The 12405-nt window shown below is 55.7% G+C and overlaps 2 protein-coding genes across 2 annotated transcripts; one reads left to right on the forward strand and one right to left on the reverse strand.

Moving 5' to 3' along the window:
- Nucleotide 1: 1 nt before the first annotated feature.
- CDEST_09316 (Putative Rab-GAP-TBC domain-containing protein) lies at nucleotides 2–4941 on the reverse strand. The gene is made up of 2 exons (XM_062925475.1): nucleotides 1751–4941; nucleotides 2–1682 (listed from the first exon to the last, which is right to left on the reverse strand). Exons 1-2 carry the CDS (start codon nucleotides 3527–3529, stop codon nucleotides 1179–1181), a joined length of 2283 nt encoding a protein of 760 aa, XP_062781526.1. The 5' UTR covers nucleotides 3530–4941; the 3' UTR covers nucleotides 2–1178.
- A 3169-nt stretch (nucleotides 4942–8110) lies between these two features.
- On the forward strand, nucleotides 8111–10933 carry CDEST_09317 (Putative chromate transporter). Its single transcript, XM_062925476.1, has 4 exons — nucleotides 8111–8875; nucleotides 8974–9021; nucleotides 9091–9212; nucleotides 9309–10933. The coding sequence occupies exons 1-4, from the start codon at nucleotides 8753–8755 to the stop codon at nucleotides 10624–10626; spliced, it is 1611 nt and encodes a 536-aa protein (XP_062781527.1). The 5' UTR covers nucleotides 8111–8752; the 3' UTR covers nucleotides 10627–10933.
- The last annotated feature ends 1472 nt before the right edge of the window (nucleotides 10934–12405 follow it).

Genomic DNA, 12405 nt, shown 5'->3' on the forward strand with positions numbered 1-12405 from the left:
GGGGTTAGACCGCAGTTGTTGTTGTCGTTGTGTAGATGAAGCAGCATGAAGCAGTTGCAGTTCCTGGAAAAGCAGAAGGAGAAGTAGGCAACGGAGGGAGTGAAGAAAAAAGTCATCAAGGGGGCCCGTTACAAGCCCATCCCAGTTCACATTTTCTGTTCATTGGGGGCAATCGGGCGAGGTTGGGCATTTCGCTGGAAGGTTAATTCATGGATTCGAAACAGACGGTTTGTTCCGTGTACGTGAGAAACGATGCCTCATGGGCACATCACACAACGCTTCGCAAGCGGACTCGCGCCAGTTCTTCGATGATGAAGCCAAGTGTGAATCATCGTTGCCAGCTGGACGTAATTCAAAGCATGGTAACGAGACACCTGATCGAGCAGCACGTCGAGCAACAAGCTGGTTGTTGGTACAAAGTGGTTTCTTTTACAATACGACTAATGATACGAATGGGATATCGAAAAAGGTGATCAACACCTTGAGGTGAGGTGTGCGAACCCCGCCCCGGTTCGCAACGAAAACAAGAATGTGAAGACGCGGATCGCAAGCGATGGGCAGAAGTGAAATGTCAAATAAGCCCAAAACCCTTTTCCTTTTGTTTCGTCGCCCATGACGAATAAAAAATGATCTAAGCGGGTAAATCTCCTTGATCCGGGACGTCCCAATCGTCCCGGAAGACAGATGTTGTTTATATCCACAGAATGCCGGACAGGCCATGTTCCGCATGACCAAGATCCTCGGCGTCCAGCGTCTGTATATCTACATACAGTACAGTAACTCTATTGAGTGCGCCTCGCTTCCCTAGGATGCCCGCGCACTGCAAAACATCCAAAGGCGAATACGGGCAAAGAAAGAAATAGGTGATAAAAAATGGCAACCCAAGAAAATGCTACAAAACCAGCTCCCACAAAATGACCATCGCGCCGCAGACGCCGGTATCCTTTATACACGCCCGTCGATCGATAGCTTTAAGCCATCAGACAGAGTCAGGCTTGGCTAAAATTTTGTCGTTTGGTGTGTATGTGTGATTTCCCCTGATGGCAGGGCCGGTACTATACCGGCCCAGGAGATTAGATATAAACAGTTAGGATCATGTCGTATGTTCCGAAAGCTCAAGTATTCATCAAGCGTAAAAAAAAGGAGGGATGGGGTGAAAACGGGTCCGGAGAGAGGGCTTAGGCCTTGCCCGCTTCCCGAACAGCTCGCATCCAGCGGTCCTCGGCGCCGTCATCTCCAACGACAGCCTTGCGGCCGTCCTTGTGGGCGCCACTTTCGATTATCTTCCTGGCCTCTCCGGCAGACTTGACGCCCAGGAGCGCCATCTCGTGACGCATCAGTGTGGCCACAGCGGCCCGAACTAACACCGCGTCACCCTCGAAGACGTACACATCCCAAAGACGGGCTGCTTCATCCATGGCCAGGTGAGTCGTGCCGAGTCCCATGAAGAAGTTGCCGAGGTAGAAGTCCGCGTAGCCTTCTGAAATGTCCTTGGTCAGGTGCTCGTGGAGTCGGGGAGACTTGACGCTTAGCGTCTGCATGACCAGGTTGTAGGCCGAAGCTTTCGCACCAGGGTCCTCCGAGTAGAAACTAAGAGGCAATGGGCGGTTTAGGACATTGGCAAGGGCGATGAATGTCGCGGATGGCGAGGGAAGATTGAGCAACAAAAGAGCTGCAAGAGTCTTTTGCGATTCGTTAGCATCATCAGTGCCCGGAACAAGGGTTCGTGTCACTTGGGAGTTTGACTTACGTTACTTCCCTTGACGTAGCCGATGTCGCTCCTGTACAGCGCATAGGCAAACAAGACGTCGACGAGGCTCTGATGCAGTGGCCCGCCAACCTGGAAGATGCGTAGATCCTGCCAAGTGTGATCGGCCACGTCTTTGCGGATGGCCGAGAGCCAAGCTGCTCTCCGAATGTCCTCAGAGTCACCCTTGCTGGCGGTAACTCTCCCCTCAAGTTCTTGAGCTCGACCGAGGGCGGCATTGTACGACTTCCCGGAGAGGCCCAGTTCGTTGCCTATGGCCCTCGCCCAGACGGTGCCTCTGCTGCGGGGAGCAATTCCCTTCCACCACAACTCGCGCGTTCGACGCTCTCGCACGGCATCGGTCCACCTAGGAATAATATCATCGTCCCAGACTCGCATCAGGTTATCGGCCGTCGTGTCTCGAGTTGACTTTTTGGCCTCGCGCGAGACCTCGCGACGTCGGTCTGCCTCGGCGCTGCGAGCCATCATCTTCTTGTACTCTCGCAGATGGCGCTTCTCCTCGGCCGGGTCCTTGGGTGGAAGCCATGAGGGCCGTGTGCGGCTGAGAACTGCTTCCTTTTCCTTGGAAATTGGAAGTGGGTCAATCATGATGTTGGTCTGGTGCCGGATCGGAGGCAGTTCAGGCAACGCAGACTTGACCCGAGGCTTCTGCGCGTGTTGCTCGAGGGACTTGCCGTTCCAAGTGTGGCGTCCCGTGGGGTTAGCGTTTTCCGCGGCTTTCTCGCGAACATAGTCCGAGTGCTCTTCAAGCTTCTCCGTCAAGTCCTTGGCGTCGGCATTAAGCTCTGCAAGTGCGAGGTTCCAGCTTCTCGCGCGATTCCTGAGGGGCTCGGGCGCACCATGCTCTCCGATGGATGACAAGGCCGTGTCCGACTTCCAGGATGGGGAACGTAGACATCCCGAATCAACGGGGACAGGGGGTGTTCCGTTGCCAACACTACGGACTCTTTCTTTTGGCGGTCTGTTGGGTGACACCCCGGAGGACGAGGTTGGCCGGCTGGGTGTTCGCTCCTGTCGAGGTCGGGGCGAGATGGGGACATTATCGAGAATGAGACCATCGGGGATATCGTCCGTGTCGTCCTCGTCGCACTCCTTTTCCAGTTCCAATGCCGACTTCCGGTCTTGGGTCGACTGCCAGCTTTCCCGTCGGGGCTTCAGGGGCACGTTGGGGTCTCTCGGAAGTAACGAAAAGTTGGGGCTCGGGCTGCGGTTCTTGCGGGGGAAATGGAGGGAAGTCGTTGAGTGGCTCGCAAAGCCTCGAGAGTTGACGGGGTTTACGGGGCTTCGACGGGTATCGGAAAGGCGACCAGCGCTGGGGCTTCGGCGGTTGAGGACGTGGCCGTCGGTCTTCAAGCTCAGAAAAGGGGGTCGCGAGGAGGATCGTGAGTTGGAGCGGACGTTGGGGGCGAGATCTGCGGCTCCGCTCGTGCTTCTGGGTTTGGCGAGATCCCGGGCCATGGGCGGGGAGCGAGAATGCGGCGGCTTCCATGATATAGGGCGAAAGTCGTTGGAATACGATCTCGAGTAGGGCTGCGAGGCCTTCGGGGGATGTGTGTCGCGGGCGCGGTGGGTGTCGTAATGGGAAGCATCGTCGTCTAGACCGATTTCTTCAAAATGACTCACGTCGTCCAGGACGCTGTTGTCGTCGGAATGGAAGGATTTGAACGAAGAAGACTTTGATGTTTTGGAAGACGTCATGCCTGGGGGCGAACCTGGGCTGGGACCAGCGAGATCAACGTCTTGATGCCCGTATATCATCATTGCATTGTCTAGTGTCCAAGGAAACAAAAGGGAAAAAGGGAAGAAGGAAGGACGGCAGGTAGTGAGAGTGAAGAAGAGGTGAGTATAGAGAAAACAACAAAAAAGCTTGTTTGGTGTTAACGAAGGTCAGTCAAGACTGTCGCGGCCAGGCCTTGGGAGGACGGGGCAACAGTCTAGAATAGGGCGAGAGCGTGTGATGGTGGTTTGGTCGGGAGCTTGGTGCTGGGTACGTGGAGCGGAGCAAGGGAAAGGATCAGGAACGGGGGGTTCGGCTATGCTGTAATGACACTTGCTGGGTTGCTGGTTGTTGCGGGTTGGTTCGTCAAGGCGCAATTATGCGTAGCGGGCAGATCCCTGGCAAATGCTTGGCCGGTGCTTGGTCGTCTTGTCTTATTTTTTTCCCTTCCTTTCCTTTCCTTTCTGACGAGGGATGGATGATGAGACGAGACGAAAAGACAGACAGAAGAGATAAGACGTCTGTGGAGAGGGTGGAGGCCCCTTGATGCTCAGGGTGTGCGAAGCCTGGGTGAACTGTCTCGAGATGGCCAGGATGCAGTGGGATGCAAACAGCGGGGGGTGGCCGGTTCTCCAGGTCACGGACGGTGGTCGACTGGTCGAGTTGAATTATGGTGACGGAAATGGACGTCAGGTTGTCGAGAAGATGGGACGAGAGACGGCAGCGAGTGTCGTGAGAGAGAGAATGAGAGACGAGAGCAGAAAGCGAGCGACGATGTTGGCTTGGCTCTGTTGTCTTGGCCCTTGAGTGGAGAATAGCGAAGCAACTCTATGTTTTGAGAGGAATGTGTTTGTTGCTGTTGCAAACGAGCGAGTGTAGGGAAACCAGCGAAGACGAGAACGAAGACGAACGTGTTCGTCCGTAAGCAGCCAAAGGTCTAGGCCTGGTATGAATGGATACGGGTTGGGTATAACCTTTGGGTGAGGTAGCGAGCGACGATATGTGATAATGCGTGGAAGACCAGTAATTATGCAGAAGATGTCGTCAATCAATCGATTGTCCGTCTACGTACTGAGGCACAGACGGTGTGAAACGAAGGAATACCAAGGCGAAGCGAGGTGAATAGCGAGCGTTGAGGGGGAAGGGAGGGACAGACAAGATGACGGGAGATGAGGAGGGGGGTGAAGATGCAATTGGCGATTGGTAGAGGCGAAATGACGGCAGATTGAGCAGAGCTAACCAAGCAACAGCAAATGAGGGACAAACCAGCAATGAGTGACAGGTTGCGACGGGAGACAAGATCAACAAGGACAGGGCAGGTAGAGGACGAGACAGGACGAACAACCTTCCGGCGGTGTCGTTGGAAAACCAGGGCAAAAACGGGGCGAAAGGCAAAGGGGGGGAGGGAAAACAGGATCCGGGATATGCGAATGGATGGAGAATGAGGGAGATGGAGGGGATGGATCTCAGGATGGGAGAGGAGGAGAGTGGAGGAGAGTGGACTGGAGTTTGGGAAGATGAGAGAGACGCGGACAACGTGGAGAAGAATTTTCGCGCTGTGATTGGGGGCGGAGACACCGGCGGTACTTTGGAGCATGTATCTGTTTTCCCCCGTCCTTTTGGTTTTTTTTTATACAAAATTAGTAAAACCTGCTCCTGCATCTGCACATTTTGTCATAGTGCACATCAGCCTGTTCTATACATGTTGTGATAACAAAAGTTACGCTCTGTCGACCTTGACGCGCAAGCAAGCGATCGACGACATTTCAGCCAAATGACAGGTACTCAGCTCAGCAGTCATGCTCGCATGTCCTTATGCAGGTGGCAGATTGGACTAATGCGTGCGGTGCTGTTGTGGGTGGTGTGAGCGTTGCTTTGCTGGTGGTGTGGTGTGGTGTGGGCGTGATGGAGGTGTCGCTCCCAGTGGCAGCAACAGGCTCTCTCGCTGCAGAACGTCGGGCAAAACATGGTACATCGTACTAGCCTGGCGGCACCACCAACAGGCACACCCGCAGCCGTAGCTTCAAGACTTCGGGGAAGGGAAGTTAAATACAGGAGAAGTAATGTCCAGCCAGTCAGAGATGAGAGACAGCCATAACACCGCCGCAACGGGTGGTACCTAGGTTTTCGTACATACCTTACCTACCTAAATGCTTACCGTACCTTGATGTGCCTGATCCACTCGGACACATTGTCCAATATCATGGCCCCAGCAGCTGCAGCGTCGTGCTCTGGTTGTTGGGGTTGGTTTGGGTTGTTGCTGATTGCGACACTGCCTAACTGCCACCGACTGCCGGCTAGCGAGAGGGACGAGATAGGGCAAGTGAGGTGAGAGCGAGGGAAATGGCGAAAAAGGAGTCGCGGCCAGACGAGTCGAGACCGCCCGAATCCGCCCAGAGCTGCAGATACCATCCTCGCTAAGGTACAAGATCGCAAGTACCGCCCACCCGCTCTCCACCAGGCTAATCTGGCCCCGCCCCACCGAAATGGAACCTGCCGGCTGTGTGCGGCGTACTATGTACTGTACCTCTCCTTCTCTCTCTGTGGCCTGCCAAAGCACCGCACGCACTTTCGTATCCCCTGGCGTCGAACCATTGTCGGATTTACTATCACCCGCTCATCGCTGCCACACACACACACACACACACACACACACACACACACACCTGGACCCATCGGAGGTCCGGTCCACGTCCACAGCCCACACAGCCCCCGTCTGCTCATCATTTCCCCCGTCTCCAAATGTCATTTCCCCTTCAGCTGCGTCTCCTTATGATGTTCATGCAGCCTGAAGACTCAGACTCACTCCGTGCGTTAGTCTCCATGCACCCTTACGGATGAGCACTGCACGAGCACGTCTTTGACGCACTATGCTTACCTAACATACACTTCGCAAGTCAGACCCAGACGACGATCGAGCAGCGTGCGCGCAATCCACGAGCGAACCAACGAGCTGGAAGAATTGAAACGCTCCGGCCGTTTCTGATTGTTTCTCGCGATTGGAGGTCTGCAATGAAAATCTTTGATCTCCGTCGCACATCAATAAACCAACCCTAACACTCGCGTGATGCGACTGATGCTTAACCACCCACCACTGGTAGGCACCGCCACATATCGTCTTGTCTCGTCTTGTTTCGTATCTTGCTCCCGCAAGCAGGTGCTTTTGAGACCACCGAGATATATACAATGTCGTCCACAGTCTTCTCTGCGAGCTGCGATGCTCCGCGGCCTTACAGTCCATGTGTGGCGCGCGCAATACAAAGTCGTGTTTGTAGCGGTTCTCGCCAACTCACATCAGCAACCGTCTACGTCGACGACGATGTTCGATCGCCACCATCGCGACCATTGCTTCACCTTCCCTCGATCTCTCTTTCGGTACATGAATCAGTCCCATAGACCAGCGTCAAAGCATTCGCCCGCAGAACTGTCCAACGATATTCCTTGCCCGAAACCATTCACCTGGCTGTGTGACCTTCGTCCCATCTTGAGCATCCGAGTCATCAACTGCCTTTTCCCATGGCGTCAACCCGAAAGTCAAGCACGGCCCAGCACGTGCGACGAACCGTCGCGACATGCATCATGGCAATCCTAAATTTGCCGCTATCGCATGGGTCCTGAGGCTCCCGATCTCTGCTCCAACCTCTTTGGAGACAGCCATGCTGGCAGAGACGACCTGCTCGGCAAATCCTTCTCGATGGTGTTGGTAAGCGCCAATAACCACCTCTCGAGCCGTCGACTATTGACGCCAGCTCCGCTTAGTTCTCTGGCATCGCCGCCAAAGGTGCCGGCGCCGTCCTCCCGTATCTGGCTGGTCATGATGCACTGATATGTCAATTCCGTGGGCTGGGAGTGGCTCGAGCCGACGACAGAGGTCGACATTGCCGTTTACGCCTTCAACCAACCCCTCTGACCGTTGCATATGCCAGCTACGCTCCATGACGCTGCCTATTCGCTACAGCTTGCTGGACAAATCACCAGAAGTTGTCAGCCCGCCGCCGAAACTTACCTTGGTCTGAGTAGCGTCTTCTCCGGCGCCTTCGATTCGGCTTCCTTGCGTACTCTGAGCAAACGAACTGGCATTCGTCTTCTGCACATTGGCTGTCATCCGTGACATTGCGGTGCCCGTTGTTTAGCTGCGTTAGCCTTTTCCGCCTCGGAGCTTGGAGGCTCCATGAGCCAATGTCTCTGGCTGAAAGACGAACTTGCTGGCACTACCGGCCGTCTTCTACCTCATCGCGGTGTTCATCTTGACATACAATGCTACGTCATACTAGACACATACCTCAATCTGTTTCCCAGTGTACCGATAGAAGTAATTGTTGAACCCCCTCTTTCTTACTTTACTGTCACGTGGTGCGGGTTCGCTGCCGAGATCGTAGCATTAGCTGCCAGCGTTGTGCGCATCGCCTTCCAGATGCACCACCCCTCGAATTTGTTTGATGATGACACGGAATCTGCACGGCAGGGCAGTGATTTCCAATCAAACCTCAGAAGCCAGCTGATCAAGAGCGATGTAGTTGTCGATTGCGGGAATGGCGCGCCTATATTGTACATAAGTTCTAATATACCTGATCCTATGCATTCCACCTGGTGAAGCATTTCGGTCACTCTCATACGAGGAGCAATTCCAGGCTAGCGTTTTGTCTCACTGCGATCTAAACCACGAATTCAAGTTGAAGAATTCGGTTGCTGTCTGACTCATGCCCAGCCCAGAGGTCAACCAGTAGAACCATGACCTTGGTGACGACCCTCAAGACGTAAAGAGCCGGGCTTCCAAGTCAAGTCAAGCTTCTTCATCCACCAAACTTGATATACAAAACCAGAGTCCAATACAGATGTCGAACTCACCTCGCGAGTCCATGTTCCTGGACACGCCAGAAGTGGGGGGAGAAAAAGAAATTCCTAAAACAACTCCCGCGACGGATGTGGCTGAGTCTTGGCGTTGTAGTCACGGGGTATGGCGTGCGCAGCCTCAGTCTGACATCGGGCTGGCCACCCAGTTTGCCAAATAGACACCCGGCACGACATATCTTCAGACGACGCTCGAGACGGGATCGTTGGGGGATCCGATCTGCGCACCCGGACCCTGTAACCCAAACCCCGCGAATTGGAAATCTTGGGTCCTTGTACTCTGTAAGCATTACTTGAAACACGATTGAAAAAAAGAGAGGGGAGAAAGAGGAAGAAGGAAAAAAGACGAAGGAAGGTGTGAACTCCATATCATCGCCAGGTTTCACACTAGAGGCCACTCAAGGACCCATCCAAAGATGTTGGCCACAACGTGGGAGCACAGCCTGCGGGCGAATGCGGCGCGTGCGGCAGACGTCTTGAGGCACAATTGGCATATGGGTGTCACAGCCTTCGGAGGCCCTCCGGTGCATTTCAAAATCGTACGAGCCATCCCTCCCCCCCCCCCCCCCCCCCCCCTCTGTCTCTTGCTCCCCCTGTGTCATCGAGGTGTTGGAGGCTGACCGGTGGGCTATGTTAGTTTCACGACCGCTTCGTAAAGCGGCTGCGATGGATCGATGAAGAGATGGTACGCATCACGCCCAAAACTCCTCAGAGCGAGGCTTAACAAGATGTCTAAGCTCACACCCGCGTCTAGTTCCAGGAGCTCTTTAGCATCTCCCAGGCCCTCTCGGGACCCGCCAGCACCAAGATGCTGTACTGCATCAACCTTATCCAGAACGGCCTCCTCGGCGCCATCCTAGCGTTTTTCATCTGGAGGTGAGAAACCCCCTAATGATCTTTTTCCCTCGAGCCCACGCTCCCCGAGATCCCAGAGCCCCGCCCCCTCCCCGCCAGCTGATGCCATTGATGTAGTCTCCCCGGTGCCTTGGGAATGTACGGCCTCTCTGTCGGCGTCTCGGCCATCGGCTCATCCCTTCCGCGCGCCGTCTACGCCCTCCTTTCGGGCCTCAACGCCGCCACCGTCGGCATCATCGCCCTGGCGGCCGTCGAGCTCTCCAACAAGGCCATCACCGACAGGCTCACCCGCACCCTCGTCTTTCTCTCCGCCGCTGCGGGCATGATGTATAATGCACTGTGGTACTTTCCCGTCTTGATGTGCGCCGCGGGGTGCGCCACCGTCGTGCACGACTACCGCTGGGTTCACAAGCCTGCGCGGCGGGCCACCGGGATGGTGAGGGCTTTACTGGGGAAGAGGAGAGAGAGGTCTTCCGCCGCCGCCGCAGCTGAAGGCGAGGGTGCTGATCGCGGCGTCGAGCTGCAGACCACGACGATGATGGCGACGACGACCATGGCCACGGACCACAGCAAGGATCTCGGGTCCGTTGGAACCTCGTCCGCCGCCGCCCTGCGGCCCTCGTCGCCGCCCGAGCAGAGGACCGCCACGTCGACGCCCTCCGAACCGCGGGCAGCGACCCCATCGCAGGAAGGCCAAGTCCGTAGCTCCCTGGCCGACGGCGAGCCCCGCGTCATCCCCAAGGGGTTTCGCCTTGACTTCTCCTGGAAAGTCGGCACAGCCGTCATCGCCGCCTTCTTCGCCACCTTTGTCGGCGTCATGATCGCCCGCGGCGTGGTCAAGGACCTGCCCATCCTGTACAACCTGTTCTCCAACCTCTACCTCGCCGGAACCATCATCTTCGGTGGCGGGCCGGTGGTGATTCCGCTTCTCCGCGAGTACATCGTCGCCGAGGGGTGGGTGTCGCCGCGGGACTTCCTCATTGGCCTAGCCATCGCGCAGTCCTTCCCAGGGCCCAATTTCAACTTTGCCGTGTTCCTCGGCGGCCTGACGGCGATCAACGCTGGCCACTCGGCCGCCGTGGGCGCCCTCATCGCCTACATCGCCATCTTTACCCCCGGCATGGTCCTCGTCCATGGCACCATGGGTGTCTGGGGCGTGCTGAGGAGCAGGCCGTGGGTGAAGGCCGCAGTGCGCGGGGTCAACGCCGCGGCCGTCGGACTGATTTACACCGCCGTATACCGGATCTGGCAGGTCGGATACCTAGACGAGGGCTTCCAGTCCGGTAGGAGCTTGGGTGACGACCCGTGGTGGGTTGTTGTCACGGCTACCGCGTACGTGGGTGGCAGGTACTACGGCGTCGCAGCACCCTTTGCCATCCTTCTGGGTGCCGTGATGGGTCTGGTCCGATACGGGGTCGTTTCTGGACGGGAATGATACCGGAGCAGTGTAATTTGCCGCCAAAGACTAGTGGGGTTGTTGTGTTGTGAGATGTTCGCACAGCAGGCACCTGCTTCACTCTAGAGACAATCTCGGTGTTGCTATATAGCAGATTCTCGGGAAACGGCCGCACATATGGTTCAAGCACGTGCTGTGCAAAGCACCGTCATTTGGTCCACGCGTTTGTTTTGATTCCGAGATGGTCTGAGGCGATATAGCTATGTAGCGTACATGACCACCAGAAACCCCGTATCGAATCCCCTTGACATCGACAACGCCGGTCTGGTCATCGAACATTGTCTGTGAAAGGGAACGCATTTCTGATCTCACAGCCAACTGTAGTGACTGGTTTCCCCCCCAACACAGGGAGATGTGGAAAGTCTTTGCGGGCATTTACGAAGTAAGCGTATTGCTTGGAGTAAAAAGGTGAGATGACAACCCGTCTGGCTGTCGGTCCGAGTATTTTCGTCGAGCCCGTTCCCTGTCCACAGACCACGCATCTCAGCCTGACCATCAATTTCTTCGTTGCGTATGCCCTCTAATACGGACGAATGTTCTCGACTGCACACTACAAGTCTTGGACGCATTCCAGTCTCATCGTTTGCCGTTCCACGCCCCTTGAGGAAGGCCTCAATGTGCCGTGACGGACTAGGGATCACTCAGATGCCTAGACCCCCTCTCAGTGGGCTCGGCGGAAGACAGTCGTTTCAAAGGATGCCTGTAGGGGATGAACAACGTCTGTTCCTTTACCGGTCGAAGCAACGTGGCGAATCTTGATTGTGATTACGATCATGACGATGTGGTTTGGCCTCCTCTGTCGTCACTTGCACCTCCATCAGCGCGGGTCTAACTGTGAAAGCCAGCCAACTGTCGGAGACAATTGACAACGAGAGAGGCACAGCAGATTAACGAATAAAATCACGTAGTTCTTTTTTGCTCATGCAATTACACAAGACACCCCCCCAAACTGACCCGTGCCTCTGTTGATGGTTCGAGACGACTGCTTCGGTTGGAGGCAAGCACCATCCACGCTCACCATGCACCCATAAAGCATGATGTGACGGCGAGCTCGCTGCAGATAAGGGCGTGGGGGTTTTTTTCCACCTTCGTGACGTCGATGTCGACGTCGTAGGCGTCGCCGTCCCGAGCACACGGATTCCCGAGCGGAAGATCCAGCGCAGATACGGTGCCATTGACATGCGCCGAGTCGTTGATCTACATGGACCACGGCCGCTGCTGAGGCGGCGAGAGCGAGAACTGCAGACCGGGGGGAGGAGACAGTGCATTGCATATACGCACAGCAGGAGGCGACGGCGGCGGCGGCGAAGGCGATATGGACCAGAACATCAAAGCGCTGGAAGGGAGGTGGCGGCCTGTCAGGATGCTTCGATTCAAAGTCGGGTTGCTTCGGGTTGAACGGTCATGGATCGTGGTCTCAGCCCCTGATCGAGATGTTCTAGAAAGGGCCCCCATGCGAGCACCCGATGGACAACCCTTGATTTCCCCTTGGCCTGCAGTGAAGCAGGCACTCTTATCGCGGATGAATTGAGCCGAACCAACGTGCACAACAGGGTTTTCTAGTGCAAAGACATGTAGAGTGAGACGAGGACCTTGGGGGACACGGCCGTAGGGATACTGGCGATATCACATGAGTACCAGCTAGACGGGTTTCCGACACTGGTTGTTCGTGGCTTTTGAGATTGGCTCTAGGTCTGCTGAAGTGTGAACTGGACCACACAGACTTGCGAGCCAGCACCCAGTCGGAGGTTGTCCGTA

Source organism: Colletotrichum destructivum, chromosome 6, assembly GCF_034447905.1.
Source record: "Colletotrichum destructivum chromosome 6, complete sequence".
NCBI classification, from domain to species: domain Eukaryota; kingdom Fungi; phylum Ascomycota; class Sordariomycetes; order Glomerellales; family Glomerellaceae; genus Colletotrichum; species Colletotrichum destructivum.